We start from the raw sequence: 25,050 nt of genomic DNA, 5'->3' as shown, positions 1-25,050 counted from the left end.
ATAAATAAATAAATAAATAAATAAAAATAATAATAAAATAAAATAAATATAAAAGGGTACTTGATTAAGATTATTTGAAAGTTGAATTTTTTAAAATTATTTGAAAACTAGTGTTTTGAAAATCAAATTTTGAAAGCAAAAGATGAAGAAATGGGAGGATGACATGTGGCCGTTGGGATTGCATGCCAAAGGTGGCCATGCAGGGGTGCAGAAGTGGGCCCGGGGTGCAAAGAGACTGCATTTGCTGGTGCCGGTGGTGCTGCATTTGATGATGATAATTCCCAATGTATAATCAGTTCATCCCCAATGGAAAAACACCAGGCGGATATTTGATGGTCTGGGGGTTCTTTTGGTGTTGCTGTTCCTATCACTTTTCTCAGGAACTCTACCAATGGTACCAGCAAGATAAGACCAAGAACCTTCACGTATCCCTATAATCCGATCCTCCATTTTCACTGCTGATGGAGTTTCACTCCCTCTCCTCCAAAATCCTCCATATCTTGATCTTTTTCAGCCCCCACAAAAAGAAAACAAAAAATAATAATTAACAGAGAAAATTCAAAAACCGACAAATATTCCATTTCGTTCACAAAAAAAGAGAAAGAAAAAGAGTAAATTTAGTAATAGATAAATATTACGCTTCATCCCCTACAAAAAGAGAAAGAAAAAGAAAAATTGAAAGAGGTGAAAGAAAAAAAAAATTAAAAGAGAAACTTTAATAATAAACAAATATTTCACTTCGTCCCTAAGAAAAAGAAAAAGAAAAAAAAAATTCAAAAAATATTATCCTTCATCCCCACCAAAAGTCAAAGAAAAAGAATAATTAAAAGAGAAAATTCTAACAAACAAATATTCCATTTGTCCTTAAAAAAAAAATAATAATAATTTAATAATGTACAAATATTAAGCATCATCCCCCACCAAAAGAGAAAGAAAAAGAATAATTAAAAGAGAAAATTCTAACAACCAAATATTCCACTTGTCCCCAATAAAAGAAAAAGAAAAAAAAATTTAATAATGAACAAATATTATATTTCATCCCCCACCAAAAGGGAAAGAAAAGGAATAATTAAAAGAGAGAAAATTTAGTAATAGAAAAATACTACACTCCGTCCCTACAAAAAGAAAAAGAAAAAAGAAAAAATTCACTAAATAGACTATAGACAAAAAAACATGAACTTCTCGTGGTGCCTAGCAATCGTCCTTGGTACTATGCTTTATAAAGAAAAACAGGGAAATTAAATTGTGTTTTCAAACATACATTTGAAAAAAATCAAATAACAACCCCAATTTAAAATTTTTAAATTGAATACATTTATCTAAAAATAATTCAGATTTTACATATTTTTTAGCAAATAGCTACTATTTTTAGTAATGTTAGTAATACCTTTTACTACCCTAAATGCTATTTTGACTTTAGAGTGCCTAAAACTTGAATTACTTTTAATGGATTTTCATCTTGTGATATTCTTAAATATGAGTATGGAAGCACATTTTTTCCCAAGAAAAAATATCTTGCAATCATGAAAATGGTTAACCCTTAGATTTTCCTCTCTTTAGCATGTGTGATTATTAATTGTTTGGGCCTTAACATTGTATTTTGTAGGGATGACAAAGTTTGATATAATACGTCAACACGACTCAAACTTAGCATGCTTTTTACAAATTTGAGTATAATTGAGTTTGGATCAAATTTATGTTAGTCTGTATTACACATTTTATAGATATGTAGATTTTATATCCATCTGTATAATACAAATTTGATTCAAATGGATTGATTTAATAATTTTATTAATTAACTTAATTATAACTTTAAATTATTTAACTAATCTTCAACTTATTTTAAATTAATTTGTTTTTGAATAAATAGATGAATTAAGTTATAAATATATTTGATTAAAAAATTAATTATATAAATATATACAATACCTAACTTAACTTAATTATTAAATAGAAAGACTTAATTACTAAATAAATTAATGGATTACATGATTTGTTACCTATTTAATAAATAGATAATATTTTGATTTATGTTTTTAACAAGATTATTATTTATATTGAGTAAGTTTTAATATAATACAAACACAACCCATGAGCACAAATTGCCACCAGAATTGTTATTTTGTGTTATTTTGGAAGATGACCTCATAAAATGGTTGATAATATGGTTGAAATTGTTTTAAACCACCAGAATTGTTGTTCGTGGTAAAAGCAGCTTAAATAATCGCTAAATAGGATGGAGTGCAAGGAAAAAGGAAAAATAAGAAAAATTTAAAAATAAATTTGGGTTTAGTAAAATTGTAGTGATTCACTCCTAATTATATAAATATTATCCAAGTGGACACACAACTTTTCTATGCGCTATATTTAGAATCTGAAGAGTTGATTATTACTTTGCTCCTCCAACGCCAATAGTGAATCAGTCCAGCTCCAACTAAATTACAGAATCGCAGAACCTTAACTTGGAAACCTTTTCAAGCCAAACTAAGATGTCGAACCAGATTGCAGCTGATGGCCAAACTGAGATCACCCACATGGATGCTGATTTGTACGAGGCTTTGTATGAAAGTGATATCAGAATCCTCGAGAGAAAGTACTCAGAAGCTCATCTTCAACTCCAACAAACCCCAAAAAGGAACACTGTCCTCCACATTGCAGCCCAGTTCGGTCAGCTGGCATCCGTAGAGTGGATCCTTCACTTTCATTCATGTTCACCTCTACTGCAGCAGCCCAATCGGAAAGGCGACACTCCACTTCACCTTGCTGCGAGAGAAGGCCATGGGGCAATTGTGAAAGCTCTCCTTGACGCCGCAAAAACACTTCACCAAGAGATCGAAAGTGGGGTTGGAACAGACAAGGCGATGTTGAGGATGACCAATAAGGAGAAAGACACAGCCTTGCATGAGGCGGTGCGGTATCATCATTCAGAGATAGTGGTGTCATTGATTGAGGAAGACCCTGAGTTTATCTACGGTGCAAATATTACAGGCTACACTCCTCTTTACATGGCTGCCGAGAGAGGATATGGAGACTTGGTGTGTATAATTATAGACAAAACTCGCGCTTCACCATCTCACAGTGGCATAATGGGTAGAACGGCTTTGCATGCTGCTGTAATTCGTGAGGACCAAGGTAACACATATGCAGACCCTTTCCTTGAATCTTGATTCCTACATGGTTAGTTACTCATGCAATATATTGTTAGAGATCATGATCACCTCTAGGGGTCATGCTTTACTAGAGGGAATTTCTTAAATTTTTTTCTCTGCTGTTTTTTTTTGTTGGTTCATTTGTTTATCAGACATGATAGCGAAGTTATTGGAATGGAAGCCAGATCTAACAAAAGAAGTTGATGAACATGGGTGGTCTCCCCTTCACTGTGCTGCATACTTGGGTTATACTAAAATTGCGGAGCAATTACTAGACAAATCATCAGATAAGTCTGTAACTTACCTTGCAATCAAAGATACCAAGAAAACAGCACTACACTTTGCAGCTAACCGCCACCATAGAGAGACAGTAAAGCTTCTGCTCTCACACTCTCCAGATTGTTGCGAGCAGGTTGATGATCAGGGAAATAATTTTCTTCACTTTGCCGCAATGAGCAAACGGCCTTTTGCTATTGATGATTTGTTCCCGGATGACAATAAGTTAAGAGTGAGAGGACTTGTAAATGAGAAGGATGACGAAGGAGACACACCCCTCCACCTGCTTTCTTCTTGCCAATGTTATAATCCAGTTTTCTCAATGGACAATGCAGTGGATAAAATGGCACTCAACGACGATAAGTTAACTGCCCTAGACATTCTTTCAAGGGCTAACATTAAGTCGGGACAAATGTTCGGGGTAAGGCTCCTAACTTAATATTTTGATTAGTTTATCAATGTTTAATCATCCATTTTCCTTTGTTGTGAGGGAAGGTGGGAAATGTTAAAAAGAAGTGCCGAAGGCCAAAATAGTGACAACAATTTTCTCTGTTTTTTAATCAAATTTCAGGGGAAACTAAAAAAACAAATGAAGGAATGGGAGAAAGTTGTTGTCGGACCCTTCAGTTGGCAAGAGGCCATCAATAAAGACAATGGTAGTAGTAGTAAAAACAAAGACGTCAGAGAAGACGAAAGCATGGCTTTCACAGAGAGACTAGGTGAAACCCATTTGATAGTGGCAACACTTGTAGCAACTGTATCCTGTGCAGCGGGTTTCACCTTGCCCGGTGGTTACAATGACAGTGATGGCATGGCAAAATTAACAAAGCAAGTAGCTTTTAAAGCATTTATTGTGACGGACACATTAGCCATGATGCTCTCTGTATCTGCTGTGTTCGTTTATTTTGTTATGTCGTTGCATAAGGACGAGGACATCCTTGCAAAACAATTAGTCCTGGGCACTTGTCTCACTATGTCTAGTGTGGTACTAATGGTGGTTGCATTCGTGATGGGCCTATCCGCTGTGTTACCATTTTCCTCAGGGCTTCTACTCGTTGTTTGTACCTCCGGGTACTTGTTTCTCATTATTGTTGCCTTTACCTTAACTTGTCCATTTAGAATACGTTTGAAAAGGAAGATAAAAACAGTTCTCAAAATTACCATCAAATGACCTTATGTTCGCAATTGCAATTGGGCAAGGGGCAGATCTGGTACCGCGGTAGGACTACCTTTTCCTTTTCTTCTGGAACTTGAAATAATTTTCTTGTAAGCATGCTTTGTAATTTATTATTATTATAATTTGTCTTTTTAACTTTTTCTCAGGATGTGCTAATTGATCTATTTGCAATGGGTAAGATCTCATTTTCTTTATGGGAGTGAAATTATTAATTTACATGAAAGTGTGTCATGATGTTCCATTAGTGGATCTGGTAAACTTGATTGAAACGTTTGAACAAATTAAAGATATAAAAAAAATGAACAAATAAATAAAAATAAAAACGCAAGCCATGGGTGGTGACTATATTAACTAAAAACTGCAGGATCAATATGTCATTTGCAACTTGTACTACAAGCTTCGAGACAGCCTCAATCTCTCTCTCTCTCCATATATAAGAGGCCCAAAGGATAAAAGAGATTGGACTTTTGGCTTCCAAAACCAAACGAGAGAGGATCAAGGCTTGGCCTATGAGGGTGATGGCTATTGCCATTGTAAGGTTTATGCTAGAATGAATCTGTTTGGCCACATCTATATACAATTTGCGATGACCAAGATAAGGGTGATGGCTCTTTTCTTCAAAACTATATCCCTGTGTATCCTCATGGAAATAGAGGTCTCTGACATGCTTCATTCCGAGGCTCCACCTGTCCAATTATTCATAATTACCAGATTCTCATTATTAAAAAGAAAAAAAGAAATGAAAAATATGCCTCCCGACTTTGGTCCGCGCCGGTTTTCCACCGACTCCTTCGTCACCAGTGCCATGTGCAAGCGATCCTCTGCTCCGTTCATAGAACGACATTGTTTTCATGGAATGATGTCGAACGAGGGGGCAACCCACATGGTGTTATGGTGGGGGTTTGTCCTACGCAACCAAAGGGTGGGGACGGACGACTGAACAAGGTTTCAAAGGGAAGTGGGCCCTACCATTACTGACCTTTTCCCCGTCGGATTCCAAACTCATCTTGCTTTTGCTTAACCAGGTCGATCTACCAAGCCTGCACATTTGGGGGCTGGGCTCAACCTTGGCCTTTCAAAATCCATATTATAGCATTCACACTTGGATCAGGCCTGGCCCGCCCTAAATACGACCCAATCACATTGGCCCCACTGCCTAACCCATCTACAAATTTCATCCTCTGCCAGGCCTTGATGCGAGCCACTATTGTTGTAGAAAATATGTAATGTGGGTTCAGATATTATCCCTAAACTAAGAACAGATTAGTCTAATTTTGTAACTTTTACAGACTTCTCTTATCTATGTCAGAAAGAAAGAGAAAATCCAAATCGTATTTGGACAGAGAACTTTCCTTTATGCTAAGAAAAAAATCTTAAAATTATCTTTTACGCCTTTACTTTAATTTCATAGATTAATACTCATACAAAATGGCATTGAATCCATTGTAATATGTCAAAATAGAGAATTGTAGGTAGTTGAAACTACCCTTTAATTAATAATAGGCATTTAAAATTATACCCACACATAATTAGATCAATCAAAAAGTAAAATTTATAAAGGATCGCTGATAATTGTTATGCCATTAAAATAGTTTATGTCAAAGAAATCCACATGATAGCATTTGAAGTATTTGTTGTGGTCATTACTCTCACCATGATGCTCTCCACACCTTCATATGCCTCACCTTTTTATGCACTCCACCATGAAAAGGAGTTCACTTACGAACACATATCCCAAGCCTTTTTCCTCATTACTTTTGCCATGAGAGCAATGGTGGTTGCACTGATGGCCGATGTTGTATCCATAAAGTTTTAATACAAATATATTAATATCGGAGTGCGTAATTAAACAAACAATTTATGTGCAAAGTTACACTGGGTTTTTACCTAATTTGTCCAATCATGTCAATCCACAAATGAAATAGAATATTTTTACCGTACTTTAAAAAATACTATAAAAGATAGAAATAAGATATAATTATTGATCATAAAATATATTTTAATCGGCTTCATCCCATAACCTTTTCTTCTTATAAACTATAATATTTATAGAAATATTTATAATAATTTTCTTTATTTTATAAAGAATCTAATATCATAATAACATATCAATTTAAGGAAATATTTTATATAATATTCTTTAAAAAAATAATATGTAACAATTAGGAATTTGAAATATTTTCTAATAGTCTCCACTTTGAATTAAATTTTATTAATTCAATCTTTTATTTTTACCATAGTACACCCTTTTAAAAAGCTTATCACCATTCTCTTTAAGAGTTGTTTTCTCATCTTCTTGTATGGTTAGGCCTTTTGTGACTTCAATCCATTGCAATTTGAGTGTGATTTATTTATATACTTCTATTTTGGATGGTATTTAATTTCTGCATTTAGTAGTAAATTAAAGTAACAGTAAAATGAAATTTAGTATTGAATGATGCATAATTAAATAATTTGGCCTTTTGAATTGTAATTGGGACACATGGGAAATATTATTCAATTTTTTTTTTCATGATGAAATTCCATTTCTAGATTATTTTTTTTTGGATTTATTTGGTGAACATCTCTATTTTGATTATAAGCTAAATGTTCTATGAAGTGTATTTAATGTGATGACATGTAATTAAATAATTTGGACTTTTGTATTATGATATAGACATATTTAAGATGTTGTCCATTTTTTATTTTGATGAAATAACACCTGTAGATATTTATTTAAGATTTATTTCGAAAATGTCTCGGTTTTACCCTACTAATGACACTTTCATTCATTTATTTTTTGGGTACATTCTTCTCCCTTTCATTCATTTATTTTTTATTTATTCGTTTCAGTTTTGTAAATATAGGTATGTTATTTATATTTGGTTCATTTTCAGTAATTTTTTGTGTATTGTTTTTTTGTTTGGTTTGTTCTTTGTTCATTCATTTTTAATACAGTATTTTTAGCATGCTTTGAATCTCTTATTTATTCCATCTTATATTTATTTATTTATATATATTTTTGGGTTATTTTTGTTTGTTGTTGATATCCCTTTTGTATACTATTTGAATAATTTCACGTTCATTTTATTTTATTTTATTTTTTGTCACCAAGTTTGTAAATAAAATAACATCTAAACTTTTTTTAATAATTCTTTATAAATAAATAATTCTTTATAAATCCTCCAAAATATTTTATTTTAATTATTTATGTCACTTTATTTTTATGTTTCTCTCTTCAAACCTTATTTTTTAGTATTCACGAAAGTAAAGGGGTAAATTTAATAATATAATTTTTTAAAAGAGTTTTATAATCCTAGCACAAAAAATAATAATTTGATAATAAGTTTAAAGTTGATAATTTAAATATAATTTAATTTTAAATTATATATAATAATTATGTATTATGTATTAATTTTTATAAAATAACCACACGAAATCATTGTCTTTTATTATAATCAAGGGGTGTTGCACATGTATCCACGTTAATGATAAAATTTATATTTCAATAAATTAAGCAATATTTCACTAAATACTTCGATGATTATGGGACCCAAAAGTCAATCATTTTACAAATTAAAACACGACAACTTTTCAAATATCTTGTCAGCTTGTGCATTGGGAAGTACGTGGCATGCCACGTTTTCACTGAACATAGATAATGGACCATCCCATTGACATATAAGTTAAAAACGAGAGATGCTTGCTCTTTTCTAAAAAATATATGGTAATTAAATTGGTCCACCCTAGCTAAAAGCAAATAAAAAATAAATAAATAATTTAAATTATTCCCAGCAGTACCTCCAGCTCATCAGTAAACAAGTTACAAGTTGGAAAAACACTCCCACCATTGAAATGTGGAGGGTTTGGGAACACCTCCAATGTGTTTGTTCCCCTATTGTTGGGTTTATTTATTAATTTGCTTCGAGTTGAAGAAATTGATTATAATTTTTGCAATGACTTACTCACACTTGTTTTATTCTCTTATTATTTTAGTCAAAAAATGATTATTTGTTGTTCATAATTAAAAAATAATTTTAATTATGGACTAGATGTACAAATTTGACTATTTAACTTTTTTTATTTGTTGATATATGCAAAATAGCTCTGGCTCTCTATTGGTCTGAGTTCATAAGTTGATAAGATAAAAATTACCTGTAATTTGTTGGTGACAAATTTTTGAGATACTAAATAATCATATTTCATTCAATTTTAATATTAAAATTTTAAAATAAAATTTGATCTTATGGAATTAATAAGCAAAATTAATTTATAAGTTGATTAATAATGGCGTCTGAGGAGAACATGACGTGGAAGTTAAAGTCTTGTTTCATAACTTTTTTTTTTTCATAAAAAAAGGAAATATGTTTAATAACTAAAAGTGAAAAACAATTTTTTATCCTTAAAAATAGAATAAAGTGTTTTCAACCAATAACTTTTAATTATTTTATGTTGTTATCACTTTTTTTTTTTTGATAATTATTTTAAAAAATTATATAATTATTAAAAATAATAAAAATATTTCATATGTAATAAAGTGTGGCAGAAATTCGTGGTAGAAATTCACTAAGGTGGTGTTTGTTTTTTTGGCTTTTTGTTGAAAACCATTTAGTTTTAGAATTTAGGTTGCTTGTTTTTTTACTTTTTCATGACTTATTATAAACTTTTTACTAAATAGAAAAAACCAAAATATGTGATTTTTTTCTAAATAGAAAAAATAACACAATGGTTTTTTTTACTTTTTAATACTTAATAGGAATAAAATACTACAAAAACAAACAACCTAATATTTAATACTATTAAGTATTAAGGTTCTATTTAGAATTAAGTAAAAAAACAAACACCACCTAAACATTCTATTATTTGGAAATGATATTTTTCTTGTAACTTTTTCCTAACTTTTTATTATATAGATTGTCACAAACCACTCGATAAAATGCTTGCATAGTGATCCACTTTTCTTCCACAATTCACGGTAATCCATTAAGTGGTGGACTAGAACAGAGGAAGACACCATACACTCTGACATTGTCTCATGGTCACATGCTGTTCAGTGAATGCAATCAAAGGGAGAAAACTCAGAAAAGACACTTTTCTTTCACAGTTCACGTGATATATATTATCACAAACCATTCGGTAAAACAATTGCACATGCAATGATTCGCCTTTCTTCCGCAATTTACGGGAATCATTGAGGGGCAGACCAAACAAAGAACACACTATAGACGAATCCATTGAGTGGCAGACTAAAACAAAGAAGAAACATTATATACTCTGACGTTGTCACATGGTCACATACCATTCGATGAATACAATAAATTACATTAATACTTATATTTCGTATAACATATTATGGATAATAGGAAATTTCAATAAAACCCAGAATTGAAAAACTAACCTGATAATTATCATCTTCAAATTAAACCTAAAAGTATGAGTACTAAAAAAAATATTTATAATAATTAATGTTATTTAATATTAATAAATAATAAATAGTAGTGTTCTTCTTTTCATTATAGTTACCATAATTTTTATACATTCTTTTATGTGGTCAGTTGTGGCTACAAGCGATGAGAAATGGTTAATATGCATTGTATGAAATATTTTAGTATTCCAGTATACCCAACGGTTGATAAGTGGGAAAAATTGCGTTATTCAAATTTGATTAGATGTACAAATTTGACTATTTAGCTCTTTTTATTTGTTGGTATATGCAAAATAGCTCTAACTCTCTATTGGTCTGAGTTCATAAGTTGATAAGATAAAAATTATCTGTAGTTTGTCAGTGACAAATTTTTGAGATACTAAATAATCATATTCTATTCAATTTTAATATTAAAATTTTAAAATAAATTTTGATCTTATGGAATTAATAAGCAAAATTAATTTATAAGTTGATTAATAATAACGGTTGAGGAGAACATGATGTGGAAGTTAAAGTCTTGTTTCATAACTATTTTTTTTTCATAAAAAATTAGAAAAAAAAATAGAAAAACATGTGTAATAACAAAAAAGTGAAAAAAAAAATTTTATCCTTAAAAACATAATAAAGTGTTTCAATAGATAACTTTTAATTATTTTCTATTGTTATCCCTTTTTTTTTTATTACTTTTTTATAATTATTTTAAAAAATTATATAATTATTAAAAATAATAAAAAAGAAATATTTTATATAAAAATTATTTTTAAAATATAAAAAAATAGGTTAAATACATTTCAAATTTCTAAACAAATTTTATTATACTAAATATCATAAATGAATTTTAAAAATTATTTTTTATAAAGTGTTTGCAAACAAAACCTAAATGGGTTTGGCTTAAATAAGTTTGGAAGGGACTAAAATAATAGTGTCGGGTCTAAGATAGCTTTCATGGCTGCAAGTTGTAACTTGTTTAATATGTAGTATAGGTGGTGTTTTGTTCGTTTCCCTTTGTCATATTTATTTATTAATTTGTTTCTGATTGAGGAAATTGATTATTACTTTGGTAATGACTTACTCACACTTGTTTTATTCTCAAAATTATAATATTCTCGAAATGATGAAATGATTTTCATGATGACTACTCTTCAAGCGTTAAAAAGGATGTATATTATACTTGGGGTGATCTCCCACATAGTCTATTTTTCTAGCTAACAAACAAATAAATAAAAAAGATAAGTAGTTGATGACCACATATAGAAAAAATGTAAGAAAATAAACTCTTGAGTGGAGATTACCCTAAAATTAGTGTGATTAAAGATAGGTTAAGATTTTGTTTGGTATTTTCATTCTTCTAAAAAATAAAAATTAAAACTGAAAATATATTTAGATATTTAGGATATGTTTGGAAACTGTTTTTAAGAATAATTTTTTGTTCTTTAGAACAAAAAACACATTGGTAACTAAAAAATGTTTTATGTTTTTTTATTTTTAAGAATAAAAAAATAAAGTGTTTTAAGATAATATCTTTTATTTTTTTTCTATTGTTTTTACTTGTTTTCTAATGACTATTTTAAGAAATAATTATACAAACATATATAATGATTAAAAATAAAACACTATATATAAAAATTATTTTTGAAAACAGTTAAACATGTCCTTATATTTTTTATAATTTAAGAAGTTATTCTCAAGATATGATATTTTTTAAAATGAAATAGAAAAATAGAGTAGAAACTTTTATATTATACATGTCTTAACAAAATTATTTATTCGAGTTTATTTATTTATTATTTTTTATAATAAAAAAAAGGAGAAAATCATAAAAATCTACCCGTTTTGCAGTGGTTTCACAACCCTATCAGAAAAATCTCACCAAGTAAATAAAAACGGGAGCTGTCAGAAAAGACAGAAAAACCTCATAAGAAAGAGAAAAATATATACGGGCAAACAACTTACAAAAGCCCTTACCACATATGCTCTACATAAAATATCTTTCAATTAAGGACAAAAGCTTGAAGGGAATTGCTCACAAAATATAAATATATATATATAGATAGATAGAATGTGAAGAGTTGATTATTACTTTGTTCCTCCAACACCAAAAATGGATCAGTCCAGCTCCAATCAAATTACAGAATCGCAGAACCTTAACTCGGAAACCTTTTCAAGCCAAACTGAGATACCGAACCAGATTGCAGCTGTTAGCCAAACTGAGATCCCCCACATGGATGCTGATTTGTACAAGGCTTTGTATAGAGGTGATATCAGTTTCCTCAAGGGGAAGTACTCGGAATTTGCTCATCTTCAACCCCAACTAACCCCAAAAAGGAACACTGTCCTCCACATTGCAGCCCAGTTCGGTCAGCTGGCATGCGTAGAGTGGATCCTTGACTTTCATTCATGTTCACCTCTACTGCAGCAGCCCAATCTGAAAGGCGACACTCCACTTCACCTTGCTGCGAGAGAAGGCCATAGGGCGGTTGTGGAAGCTCTCCTTGATGCAAAAGCACTTCACTTAGAGATCGAAAGTGGGGTTGGAACAGACAAGGCGATGCTGAGGATAACCAATAAGGAGAAAGACACAGCCTTGCACGAGGCGGTGCGGTATCATCACTCAAAAGTGGTGAAGTTATTGATTGAGGCAGACCCTCACTTCATCTATGGTGCTAACAGTACAGGCTACACTCCTCTTTACATGGCTGCCGAGAGAGAATATGAGGACTTGGTTGAAATAATCATAGACACCAGCCCTTCATCAGATCACAAAGGCATCGAGGGTAGAACAGCTTTGCATGCTGCTGTACTCTGCCGTCACCAAGGTAGTGCATATAAGGGCCTATAGTAATGCATTAGGTTATTCATTTTATAATTAATTTTCTTTAATATTCCTTGACCTCTCTTTCTTCATTTATTTATTTGATCAGCAATGACAAAGAAGATACTAGGATGGAAGCCAATGCTAATCAAAGAAGTGGATGAAAATGGCTGGTCTCCGCTTCATTGTGCTGCATACATGCGTGATGCCGCAATTACCAAGCAATTACTAGACGGATCATCACAAGACAAGTCTGTAATCTACCTTGGAATAAAAAATAGCAACAGAACAGCCCTTCACATTGCAAGTTACAATGGCTGTATGGACATAGTAAAGTTGCTGCTGTCACACGCTCCAGATTGTTGTGAGCAGGTTGATGAGAATGGCAATAATGTTTTTCACTTTGCCATGATGAAGAAGCACCCTTCTCATTTTGGTAGTGAGTTATTAATAAAGGATGGATTAAGAGTGAGAGGACTTGTAAATGAGAAAGATGCTCAAGGAGACACACCCCTCCACCTGCTTGCTTCTTTCGGAGTTAATGATGTAGATTTCATATTGGACAAAACGGTGGATAAGATGGAACGGAACAAAGAAAAGTTAAACTTTTCTGACAACCTTTTTTCTTCCCGGAATAAATTTTCATGGGGCACGGTAAGGCTTTTTAACTAAATTTTCTATTACTTCATCCCATTGGACGATCATCCATTTATTTGATCTTCTCATGCATTATATATATATATAATTTTCTGTTTTTCTCTAATAGAAATTTTACTCTGGTCAAATTTCAGCTCTCTGCGTTAGAATGTCCGCAGTTATATCACCTACATGAGAGAAGCAAGGAATATCTTAGACGGCCTTTTAGATCTTCCAGTTCGCAGCAGGCACAAGTAGATGACCGATTTGAAGGATTTAAGAAATATTCAAGACTGCCTTTTAGACCTTCGAGTTTGCAGCACGTCATCAGAAAGGATGACAGCAAATATGGTGGCAAAATAGATGATGATGAGGAGGAGGATGATAAAATCATCTCTTCCGTGAAAAAGGCAAGTGAAACCCCTTTGATAGTGGCAACACTTACGGCAACAGTAACCTTTGCGGCAGGCTTCACCTTGCCTGGTGGTTACAGCGACACAGATGGGATGGCAATCTTAACAAAGAAAGCATCTTTCAAAGCATTTGTTGTGTCGGATACCATAGCCCTGACGTTCTCGGTAAGTGCCGTATTCATATTTTTTAGTATGGCAGTGCAACATGCACTGTTTTATGACCTCAATATGAGGACGTGGCTACGCTTGTTTTTTTATGCCTCTCATCTCACCCTGTTTGGGATGGGAGCAATGGTGGTAGCATTCACGACGGGGCTGTATGCTGTGCTGCCACAATCCTTTGGATTCCCAATTCTCACTTTTCATTGCATCTTCAGCAGCCTCTTCTATCTCTATGCTTCACATGTTGGACGTGCGAGCATGCGTCTTGGGCGGCCGAAAGGAAAAATATGAGAATAAATATTTTGTTTTCATTCTTATTTTCTCTTAAATAAAAATAATTTTAATTGTTTTTTTGGATGCATATAAAGATATAAAATAAAAATGATAATTTATTTCCATTTCAATTCTAAGTAAAAATGGGAATACTAATGAAAAAATAAACAAAATTTTCAATGATATTCTTTCTCATGGTTTAAAATAATTTTTTATTTTTATATTTATTTTAAAATAATTTAAATTGAACATAATTTAAAATAATTTTTTATTTCCATTTAAAAGAAAATCCTTGAAAGATTTTTTTTTTTTGCTAAATAATAAAAACCTAGGCATGTGATTTGAAAAAAAAATTATTTTTAAAAATTTATACAATTATTTAGTCATTATTCTTTAAAAATAAAGTAAAATAGAGAACTGTTCTTATTTTTTTCTATTAAAGAAAATGAATTTAAAATGAAGTGAGACTTTGTATTAACTTATTAATAAGTTTAACGATTTTAAAAAATAATTTAAAACTTAATATATATAATGCCAATAAAAAATAACAAACATAATTAATATTTTAGATTCTTTAACAAATCTTGTAATTTTTAATAATAATTTGAGATTCAAAAAACTGATTAATTAATTATAGATTAAATAAAATAATTTAGAATGTTATTTTTGTAATTGAGTAATAAATGTATGAATATAATGAAAATTTTGGCACATTTATATCTTAAAAAATTAAATTTTATTTATTTTTATATTCATTCAAAATAGAATATTATTAGAAATTATTAATTTTGAATAATTTTTCTTTATTTTTAACAAAATAAATTAATTTTGCTTTTATAAGATCTCAATATCCATATTCCTTCCTTGGTTTACCTAATTACTAACGACGTTTAATAAAAGGCTATTATGATATAGTCATTCTTTTGACTAATTTGCTAAAGAAGGAGACAAGGTGGGATTGGGAGTCGGATTGCAAGAAAGCTGCCCAATGCTTGAAAAACACGATTACAATGGGGCCAGTGTTGAGACTCCTGCACCTGAAGCTTCCTTTTGAGGTGTAGACGAATGCTTCTAACAAAACTTTAGGTGGGGTACAGGTGCACTTTGTAGCTTTCGAGAGCAGAAAGCTTAATGCCATGTTATTATATATTGAATGGTATTAGAAATTACTAATTTTGAATTATTATTATTTATTTTCAACAAAATAAATCAATTAATGTTAATATCTACATTTTTTATAATATATATAAAAAATATAATTTATAATTTTATTACATTGTTAATATTTATATTTTATTAAAAAATATTTATTTTTAATTTTGTTTTTATTTTTAATAAAACATGAATTAAATTTAGTTTACATTATATAAATTGAATTTATAATATGTGGTTTTTAAAAAATTAAAATAAAAAAATATTTTTAAAAATAAATTATCTAAAAAAGTCTTAGTTTTTAATTTTTAAAAAGTATTTTTAAGAAGAACTTGCACTAAAGAATCAAAATACCTCCTAGTTTGAATGAATTGAAATCTCATTTATAAGTGAGATTTCATTTTCATTGAAATCATTTTTCATTTCATTCTCATCATCATTTTTAAATTATCTAAATATGGGAGTGAAAGAGAAAATGCACTCCTCATTTTCACAGTACCAAACACACCCTAATGGGGAGTGATTAGGAATAGAACATTATGTGTTGTGCTTGAAAGGTTTGCTTAATTCTGCTGCAATCTCCAAAGATTTGGAAATACCCACTAATAATATTCATCGGTAGTATATATATACATACACACACATAGACTTATATTACAAGGTGTTAGTTGCCAGCTCTTTTTGTCAGTTCGACTGGTGGTAGAACTGCTTTGGTTTGGGAAGCAGCGAGTGTAAGTTGTGTCTGCTGTGATATCAAAAGAACATAATAGATGTGAAGGCAAAACTATATGTGAACAACATTCCCTCGTCGTCCTTTTTTAAAAAGGCTCAAGAAGTTAACGAATCGACTCAAATAGCAGAAACCACCGGAAAAAATAAGGTAGGAGAACAATCAGATGAACAAATTACACCACATAAGAAAAATGGGATTAAGCCCTGCAAACTTGAATGTAAAAGTTTTTTTGCAGTTTTTCCCTTACTCCTCTGAAAGAAAAGAAAATAACATTGAAATTGCCAAAAGGAGCATCAACCCTTTACAAGTGAAGCCACCCCCTTCTTTCTTGGCACTTCTAATATATTCTTATTTGCCTATTAGAAAAACGGCATATAACAGTGCAAAGGCATGTTGAGGCCTTCAACCTCATTCCAAGGGCGGCGATATCCAACCTCTATAGTACTAGGGCATTAAAGGCCCGTAATAATATAACAACAATACTCCTCCTCTGGACAGTGTGGACACCTTCCACTTAATTTCATCTCCCCTTCACCTAATGCCTCCAACATCCTAAAGGCTTGGAGCTAAGGTCAACTCCTTCCCAGGCAAATACAAATGAAGAAAAGTTTCTTGAGTATTACAACATAATCTTCATTTGCCTCCCTTGGATTAAATCTAACTTCGTTGCTGCAGATATTAATGCTTTGGAACCGGTCTCTGGTCGCAATGGATGCTTGTGGTTTCCAAACACGAAAACTGAAAACGCACAGCCAATTCTCAAACTTAGCATCCTGTTGACATAAGAGAAAAGTTGCAGTCGCATTTGAGGAAAATGCATTTCCCAACTGGTCTGCAGAGTTCAAAAGATAATATTGAATATCATAGCACATTTCCATCCTTCTCCTCTAGTCACTTATTTACATGCGTTTCTCAATCATAAGTCGAAAACATATGCTATTGTAGAATTTTTGGACTTGCAGTCACTTAAGTACTTTCAGTGAGCTGCCAGCTTAATCCCCATTAACAGATTCACCACCTCAAGCATGGCACGCCGCTTCCATGAGTCATCAAATGTGCACAATCATGCAATTGAAAGCTCACCTAACATTTGATCCTTCCACTTTGTAATAGTTGAAAAGTACGGATGATTCAACACATCGTCTTCCCTCCCATTTGCAACCATCCACTCCACCCAGCCAACCAGATTGCCACCCATGGCTCAAATTTACTGTTAAAAAAGATATTACTAGGGTTGATGTCTCTGCGAATAATGTGAAGAAAAAAGTCATGACGCAGAAAGGCGAGCCCCCTGGCAGATCCCAAACAGATCTTGAACCTGGTGGGCCAGTCCAGGGCCTCAACTGCAACTGCTCTATTCCTCAACCACACGTCAAGACTTCCATTCTCCATACACTCGTATGCTAAAAACCTCTCATCCTGAAGGATGCAGCAACCAAGGAGTGGAACCAGGTTTTCACGCTTAACCTTTCCAACTGTCCCCATTTCAGATAAGAATTCCCAGTCACCATGCAAACGTCTTCTGTTGAGCCTTCTGACAGCAATTGCTCATCCCTCTGGTAGTGAGGCTCTATAATTAAACTGTACCAAACCCACCATCACCAATATTATAAGTCTTGCTGATATTGCCAGTCACTGATAAGATATCTAAAGGTTTCATCCGCAGCAAAGAGCGCTCAAATGTTGCAAAGTTAATGCTAGCTGTCCCTTTTATCTTCTGGCCCAGCAGCTCATCAGCGGATTCTGACTCAACTACTGCCACCAGCTTGCCCTTTCCCTTGTCAACAACTACAGTTTTTTGCCTCAGCATCCTCCGTGTGAGAAGGAAAATGAGCAGAACTAGGAATACGAAAGTGGTACAATAGCTCAAATAGAGGCTTGGCCGCTTGTGTCAGAGCCCTCACAGCTGTGTAGCCCTGCCAAGAAGATATAAAGGTAGGAGTGTGAGCACTGTTGGTCCTACATGCAAATCTCTGGTGCATAGCCAGTGAATCTGTTGCCAGAGAAATTGATGAAGGCAAGGCCTACTATGTCACACATATAGCATGGCATATTTCGAAATTGTTATTGGAGAAATTGAGGTATGCCAAGGCAACAAGTTTTGAGAGCGAAGAAGCTGCCTGTGACTCTGTTGTTCTAAAGATATAAAATAGAAGGGGAAGCTATATTTCATAAAAAGTCACAGACAGAGGTTAGTTGTTGGCATTTAGAAGCAACAAAGAGGCTAAAATCAAGAGAAGTGAGACCCAAGAAAGAATTCATGCTAATGTCTAGATGGGTCAGGATTTTCATGCAGAATATAAATGAGGGAAGTCAGAAGTGATCCAATGAGCCAGTTGATAAAAAAATCAAGCTTAACTAAGTTTGGCATCAACGAGCCCAGATCAACAGAGATGGTTCCAGTTAGCTGGTTATGCGAAAGGACAAGTCCTTGAAGGTTTCTCACAATGTTTTTAGCATTATTGAACCAAAAAAGTTATAATTAATAGTTCAATGATTGAATTGATGTTTGAATAGGATGAACTAGTAACATTATAAATATATTAAAATTAAAAATAATAAAATTTTAAATATATATATATATATAAATTAAAAATTAATAATATTTATTTTTTATCTTTGATATTATCAATTATAAATATAAATCTATTAATATTTTAAACTTTATTAAATGGAATATGTATAATATTTAAATGTGAATATATTAAAAATGAAAGAAAATTTTAACTAATTTTATAATTTCAAAAAATATTATATTATTTTTATTTAATATTATAAATCATTTTACAAACACATATAGATTTTTTTTATTTGCTAAACTTAGTATAAAAAAATGTACTATGGCCAAGTGGTGCTCTATGATGCTTGCTCAGTTGAGGTTTAGGGTTCAAATGCTTGCGGTGGATCCTACAAAGAAAATAGGGGAAAGGCTGGGCTGGGCTGGAATTGAGAACCTGTCCGGGCTTATTGGACTTTTACTTGGGCCCCTATGAAAGAGAGGAGGGGAAGGCTGGGCTGGAATTGAGCTATGCGGTTCATGAAGAACCGCCCGGTTCAGTCGGTTCACCCTGTTTGTGGTCAGTTCAACCACCCAGAAGGAGAGGACCAAACCAGACCAGTCAAAGGTCGGCGGTTGGACCGGTCAAAGAACTTCGGTACAGGCCCTGATAGACCTGCAATCTCATGAAGATAGATCAAGCAAGGTCAAGTTTGCTAGACCTGCAATCTCATGATGAACCCTACCAGAAAGCTTGCGCTCTTTGCAATCTCATGATGCACGCTACTAGAAAGCTTACACTCTACTTGGCGGTATAGCTTTGTTCTTTGTGTAACTCACTTTTCTCGTACATGATATATATTAATTTTGCTAACTTTATGTTAGTCGATTCCCAACCATCAAACTCCAAAAGTTCTATCCCAATGAAAAACTACAATCTCACTCTCTGCAAAATTTGGTAAAAAAAAATTATTTGGATCATACAATTGCAACAAGGTAATTGTTTTTCAACGTAATGGTTGAATTTAGATTAGAAAAAGATAATAACAATTTCATTAATTAAATAATTTTATATATGGATGGGAAAAGAAATTTTACTATGCCTTATGGCTAATTGTTTTCAACATAATTTATAATACAATTGCAATGTTATTAGATAATAAAGGTAAAAAAAATATAAGGTCTTATTTGATAGCTATTTTAAGAATATGTTTTTTTATTTTAAATAAAAAGAAAATATATTTGATAACTAGAAAATTGTTTTATATTTTCTGTTTTTAAAAACAAAAAATATGGTTGTGGACCCCGCATTTTCGCATGATGTGTTCTCATTAGATGATGCAATTTGCTTTTTTTATTTATTTATTGAAAAATATGATTTTTAGAAAAAAACTTGAAGTTGTCACTTATTTTTGTTTTATTTTTTTTTAAGGGAAAACGAAATAAGAAAAAAAACTCTAAGTGTGACTTATTATTTGGAAAAGACAACATATGGAAAATCAAAGTCGGGTACGGGGTCAAATTACTTATTGGAAATGTATGGTAAAGATTGTAGCATCCTCTAAGTCCCTAAAAACGGATCTCTACTAAAAAAGGTGAAACAAGTGTCACAATTAATAAGGAAATAAACAAATGATGTATAAGGATAAAACAAAGTAGGAGTGAAATCATATCTTAATAGTAAGTAATAATATGCTATCATGGAAACAAGGTTAGGTCAAGTATAACATCATCACATGCATATCAAAGAGTAAGACAAAGATCAAACAATATTCAGGCCCCCCAAAGCCCTATTGATTTTGTTATGAGTTAATTCTCATAAATTCCATTACTATGAAATTATGAAAATTTATTCATTTTTATATTTAAAATTTTGAAAATGGGAGCTTTGAAAATTAAACTTGAAATTTGGAATTTTGAAAATTTATTTGAAAATGGAAGTTTTGAAAATTAAATTTAAAAATTGGAATTTTAAAGAATTATTCGAAAATGAGAGTTTTGAAAATTAAATTTGAGATGAAAATTGGAATTTTGGAAAATCATTTGAAAATTGAAGTTTTGAAAATTAAATTTAAAAATTGAAATCTTGAAGAATTATTTGAAAATAGAAGTTTTGAAAATTGGAATTTTGAAAAATTATTTGAAGATTAAAGTTTTGAAAATTGGAATTTTTGAAAATTATTTGAAAATGAAATTTTTAAAAATTAAATTGGAGAATTGGAATTTTAGAAAATTATTTGAAAATGAAAGTTTTGAAAATTAAATTTAAAAAATTGGAATTTTGAAGAATTATTTGAGAATAGAAGTTTTGAAAATTAAACTTGGAAATTGAATTTTTGGAAAATTATTTCAAGATTAAAGTTTTGAAAATTGGAATTTTGGGAAATTATTTGAGAATGATTTTTTTTAAATTAAATTTAAAAATTGGAATTTTGAAAAATTATTTGAAAATGGAAGTTTTGAAAATTAAATTTGAGAATTGGAATTTTGAAAATTATTTGAAGACGAGAGTTTCGAAAATTAAATTTGAGAATTGGGATTTTGAAAAGTTGTTTAAAAAAAAAAGTTTTGTAAATTGACTTTGAAAAGAGGGATTTTGAAAATGGATTTTTTTTAATTAAATTTTAAAAAGGGAAATTTTGAAAAATTACTTAAAATTTGATTTTTTTTTTTTAAATATATATTTGTCACGATGAAGGATTAAGAGGACGTGTGGCATCCATCTCGTTACAACAGCAAATCATGTGCTTACACCAAGGGCTTGGTGTAAGCAAGCAATACATGCTCAACCAGTGGTGGAATTAATAATGAAAACAAGACAGTCTGCTTGTGACTTGTGAGGTGCTAGTAAGTAGTAACCATGTTCTTGATGAAATCCGAATGACCATGAGCATTAATATTTGATGGTCCCGAACTTCCATAAAGCAATATCAATGGTAATGGTCCCAAACTTCCATAAAGCGATATCAATGGTAATACCATGCTCACGTTCAGCCTTGAGCTTGTCTAAGACCCGAGCATACTTGAATGGTCATTTATTCCTTTCAGCGGCTTCTTTTTCAAACCACTCAATAATACACTTGTCAATACCTCCAAGCTTGTATATCAAATTACCAGTGGTGGTCGACTTGCCATGGTCGACATGGCCAATGGCGACAATGCTGACGTGAACCTTCCCCTTACCCGTCATGAATTTTTAGCAGAAAAACTGACATATAAAAGCAGATATAAGAAGAGAAAATCTCTCGCCTGGAAGACTCCTATCTCTTTCTCTCGGTGCTCCTTCTCTCACAGATCATCAAGCTCAGTGCCAGTCCAAATGCCCGACCACCTTCTTCATCGACCACAGCCTTTCCACTCCATTCACATCGTTCGTAGCTGGCCTGGTGAGATTCCGCCTGAGATCGGTCCACGACCGGAGATTTCACCTTCGTCCTTGGAGCTAGCGCTGGAACCGCTGCTGGTGGAGAGGCGAGATGAGCCGGTGGAGGGGTAGCAGGTGGCGAAGTGGCCGGTGGTGGAGTTGCTGGTGGAGGGGTTGTCGGAAAGCTCCCCTTTTTTTCTCTAAAAAAAAAACTGTCCTCTTTAAAAAATCCCTTCCTCTCTCAATCCCAGCTCTCCCTCTTTAAAAAAAAAACTAGAGGGAACTTCAATTATTAACTTAATTTTCTTCAATTTGTTTTCTCTGTTTTTTGTTGGTTCGTTTGTTTACAGAAATGACAGCAAGGTTATTGGAATGGAAGCCAGATCTGACAAAAGAAGTGGATGAGAAAGGATGGTCTCCCCTTCACTGTGCTGCATACTTGGGTCATACTGAAATTGTGGAGCAATTACTAGCCAAATCACCAGATAAATCTGTAACTTATCTTGGAATCAAGGACAGCAAGAAAACAGCACTTCACATTGCAGCTAACCGTAACCATCAAGATATAGTAAAGCTGCTGCTGTCACACTCCCCAGATTGTTGCGAGCAAGTGGATGATAAGGGAAATAATGTTCTTCACTCTGCCATTATGAGCGAGCGGTATCATGCTACTCGTCATATCTTGAATGACAATAGTTTGTTAAGGGTGAGAAGACTTATAAATGAGAAAGACGCTAAAGGAGACTCACCCCTCCACCTGCTTGCTTCTTACCAAGTTTATGATCCATCTTTGTCAGAGGACAATAGAGTGGATAAAATGGCACTCAACAAGGATAAGTTAACCGCCCTAGACATTTTTTCAAGGGCTAACGTTAAGCCAGTAAGGATCCTAACCTAATCTTTTTATTAGTAATGATATGGAAAGACTCCATCATCATTATTTTTTCTATTTTTATTATCGGTAGAGACAATCATGCTTAAAATAGAAATTAACTACCAAATTACCATAATGTAGGCAATTTGTAGAACCTGTGGGTCTAAATTGTAGACTTATGGAAAAACATTTTGAGGGAAGATGAGAAAATCTTCTTATATAAAGGAAGAGCAAAAAGCCAAAACAGCGACACATGAACTACATTCTTTTTCTTTCTTTATTTCTTTTATTTTTATTTATTTATTTATTTATTTTTTAAGGTGTTTTATTTTGATCAAATTTCAGGAAGAAATTCGAAGACAATTGAGGGAATGGGAGAAAGTTGTTGTTGGACCATTAGTTGGCAGGAGGCTATCAATAAAGACAGTGGTGCTATCAGTAATAGTAATAGTAATAGTAATAGTAATAGTAGTAGTAGTAGTAGTAGTAAAAGCCAAGACGTCGAAAAAGACGAAAGCATCTCTACCATAAAAAGACAAGGTGAAACCCATTTGATAGTGGCAGCACTTGTAGCAACTGTAACCTTTGCTGCGGGTTTCACCTTGCCCGGTGGTTACAATGACAATGGCATGGCAATTTTAACAAAGAGAGCAGCTTTCAAAGCATTTATTGTGACGGACACCATAGCCGTGATCCTCTCCGTATCTGCTGTGTTCGTTTATTTTTTTATGTCGTTGCATAAGGACGGGGAATTCCTTGTAAAACACTTGATTATGGGCTTTTTACTCACCCTGTTTAGCATGGGAGCGATGGTGGTTGCATTCATGACGGGCCTATACGCTGTGCTACCACTTTCCTCTGGCCTTCCAATCGTTACTTGTATCATCTGCTGCATCGTTCTCCTTGCCTTTTATTTTGTATTTAGACAAATTTTTAAATTTATAAAAGAATCTTAGGGTACCTTATGTTTACAATTTTGCAGATCTTGTACCGCTGTAAGAATACCTTTTCTTCTGAAACTTGAAATTAATTTCTTTTAAGCACGTTTGGTAATTATTATTATTATTATTATTATTATTTGCGTTTTTAACCTTTTCTCAGGATGTGCTAATTGATCTATTTGCAATGGGTAAGATCTCATTTTCTTTATGGGAGTGAAATTAATAATTAACAAGAAGGTATGTCATGACCTTCCATAAGGTCTGGTTTATTAAAATGTACCTTTGAAATTAAGAAATGGATACAAACTAAATATAAATAATTATTTAAATCAAATTTTAAGTAAATATCTTTGATTCCCATCAAATTTTAAATAAGGAAAATAAAGAGAAAAAATAGAAAAAAAAATATTTAAATCAATAACTTATTTTTATATATTTTTTAAAATTTATTTTATTTAATTTCCTTCTTTATATAAAGATTAAATAAATTTAAAATTTATAAATTTTTTAATTAATTTTAATTATATTTGATTATTTTAATATATTTTTAACTGTGAAATCAAATATGAATAGTAATTTTCTATAACATTTTTTTTTTTTTTAATACTTTTAGAACCAAAGCCTAGATAAGGATGTAGGTTGTACTACAACCTTGCAGGCATCCTCAAATATCTCCGTCTCCCTATACAAGAGCCCTAAAGGGCAACAGAGATAGGACTTTTGGCTTCCAAAACCAAACCCCACAAGATCGAGGTTGTCCAAGAATGATCCATTTTCTAAATTTGGCTCAACAACGTAGAAATTATGGAATGTCAGAAATGTCATTTTATTTATAAAAATATTTAATAAAATGAATTTAGCTAGAAAAAAAAGAGTGACCATGGTTTTTGTGAGGGGCAGAAAATGGGTAGTTTTGTAGAGAAGCTTCTATTCTGTGTAGCAAAGGAGCACAGTAGCTACCATGGTGTTATTGTTCTATAATTGTAATCGGAGATCAAATCATATTTTGGGATCCCAATAAGATAAGGATCAGGATCTAGCTAGACAACTTTTCCTTACGCTAATATTATATATGAGATATCCTCAAATGTAAACATAAGTTACATAAAATATCTTTAAATATAGAAATAAGTTGAAAGAAAATGCTCATGTCCTATAAAATAATTGTAGCGTAATGACAAGATTGA

General features: G+C 32.0%; 3 protein-coding genes across 3 annotated transcripts; all 3 read left to right on the top strand.

The window, feature by feature from the left end:
- The first annotated feature begins 2,378 nt into the window (after positions 1-2,378).
- LOC132253849 (ankyrin repeat-containing protein At5g02620-like) lies at positions 2,379-4,596 on the top strand. The gene is made up of 3 exons (XM_059737109.1): positions 2,379-3,132; positions 3,302-3,846; positions 3,997-4,596. Exons 1-3 carry the CDS (start codon positions 2,490-2,492, stop codon positions 4,594-4,596), a joined length of 1,788 nt encoding a protein of 595 aa, XP_059593092.1. The 5' UTR covers positions 2,379-2,489.
- Positions 4,597-12,080: 7,484 nt separating this feature from the next.
- LOC104879443 (ankyrin repeat-containing protein ITN1-like) lies at positions 12,081-14,346 on the top strand. Its single transcript, XM_010652220.3, has 3 exons — positions 12,081-12,822; positions 12,928-13,472; positions 13,610-14,346. Exons 1-3 carry the CDS (start codon positions 12,108-12,110, stop codon positions 14,318-14,320), a joined length of 1,971 nt encoding a protein of 656 aa, XP_010650522.1. The 5' UTR covers positions 12,081-12,107; the 3' UTR covers positions 14,321-14,346.
- Positions 14,347-22,400: 8,054 nt separating this feature from the next.
- LOC104879442 (uncharacterized) lies at positions 22,401-22,946 on the top strand. The gene has a single exon (XM_010652219.1). The coding sequence runs from the start codon at positions 22,401-22,403 to the stop codon at positions 22,944-22,946; it is 546 nt and encodes a 181-aa protein (XP_010650521.1).
- Positions 22,947-25,050: the final 2,104 nt, after the last annotated feature.

The sequence above is a fragment of the Vitis vinifera genome, chromosome 5 (assembly GCF_030704535.1).
Source record: "Vitis vinifera cultivar Pinot Noir 40024 chromosome 5, ASM3070453v1".
In the NCBI taxonomy this organism is placed as follows: Eukaryota; Viridiplantae; Streptophyta; class Magnoliopsida; order Vitales; family Vitaceae; genus Vitis; species Vitis vinifera.
This window is presented reverse-complemented; position numbering and strand designations above follow the sequence as displayed.

What these genes read in the sequence shown, in the direction of transcription:
- LOC104879443 (XM_010652220.3), top strand. Translation starts at nt 12,108, where the DNA reads ATGGATCAGTCCAGCTCCAATCAAATTACAGAATCGCAGAACCTTAAC. An exon ending in TGTACTCTGCCGTCACCAAG is followed by an intron (nt 12,823 to 12,927) that starts GTAGTGCATATA and finishes TTATTTGATCAG; the next exon opens with CAATGACAAAGAAGATACTA. An exon ending in ATAAATTTTCATGGGGCACG is followed by an intron (nt 13,473 to 13,609) that starts GTAAGGCTTTTT and finishes GTCAAATTTCAG; the next exon opens with CTCTCTGCGTTAGAATGTCC.
- LOC132253849 (XM_059737109.1), top strand. Translation starts at nt 2,490, where the DNA reads ATGTCGAACCAGATTGCAGCTGATGGCCAAACTGAGATCACCCACATG. An exon ending in TGTAATTCGTGAGGACCAAG is followed by an intron (nt 3,133 to 3,301) that starts GTAACACATATG and finishes TTTGTTTATCAG; the next exon opens with ACATGATAGCGAAGTTATTG. An exon ending in AGTCGGGACAAATGTTCGGG is followed by an intron (nt 3,847 to 3,996) that starts GTAAGGCTCCTA and finishes ATCAAATTTCAG; the next exon opens with GGGAAACTAAAAAAACAAAT.
- LOC104879442 (XM_010652219.1), top strand. Translation starts at nt 22,401, where the DNA reads ATGACAGCAAGGTTATTGGAATGGAAGCCAGATCTGACAAAAGAAGTG.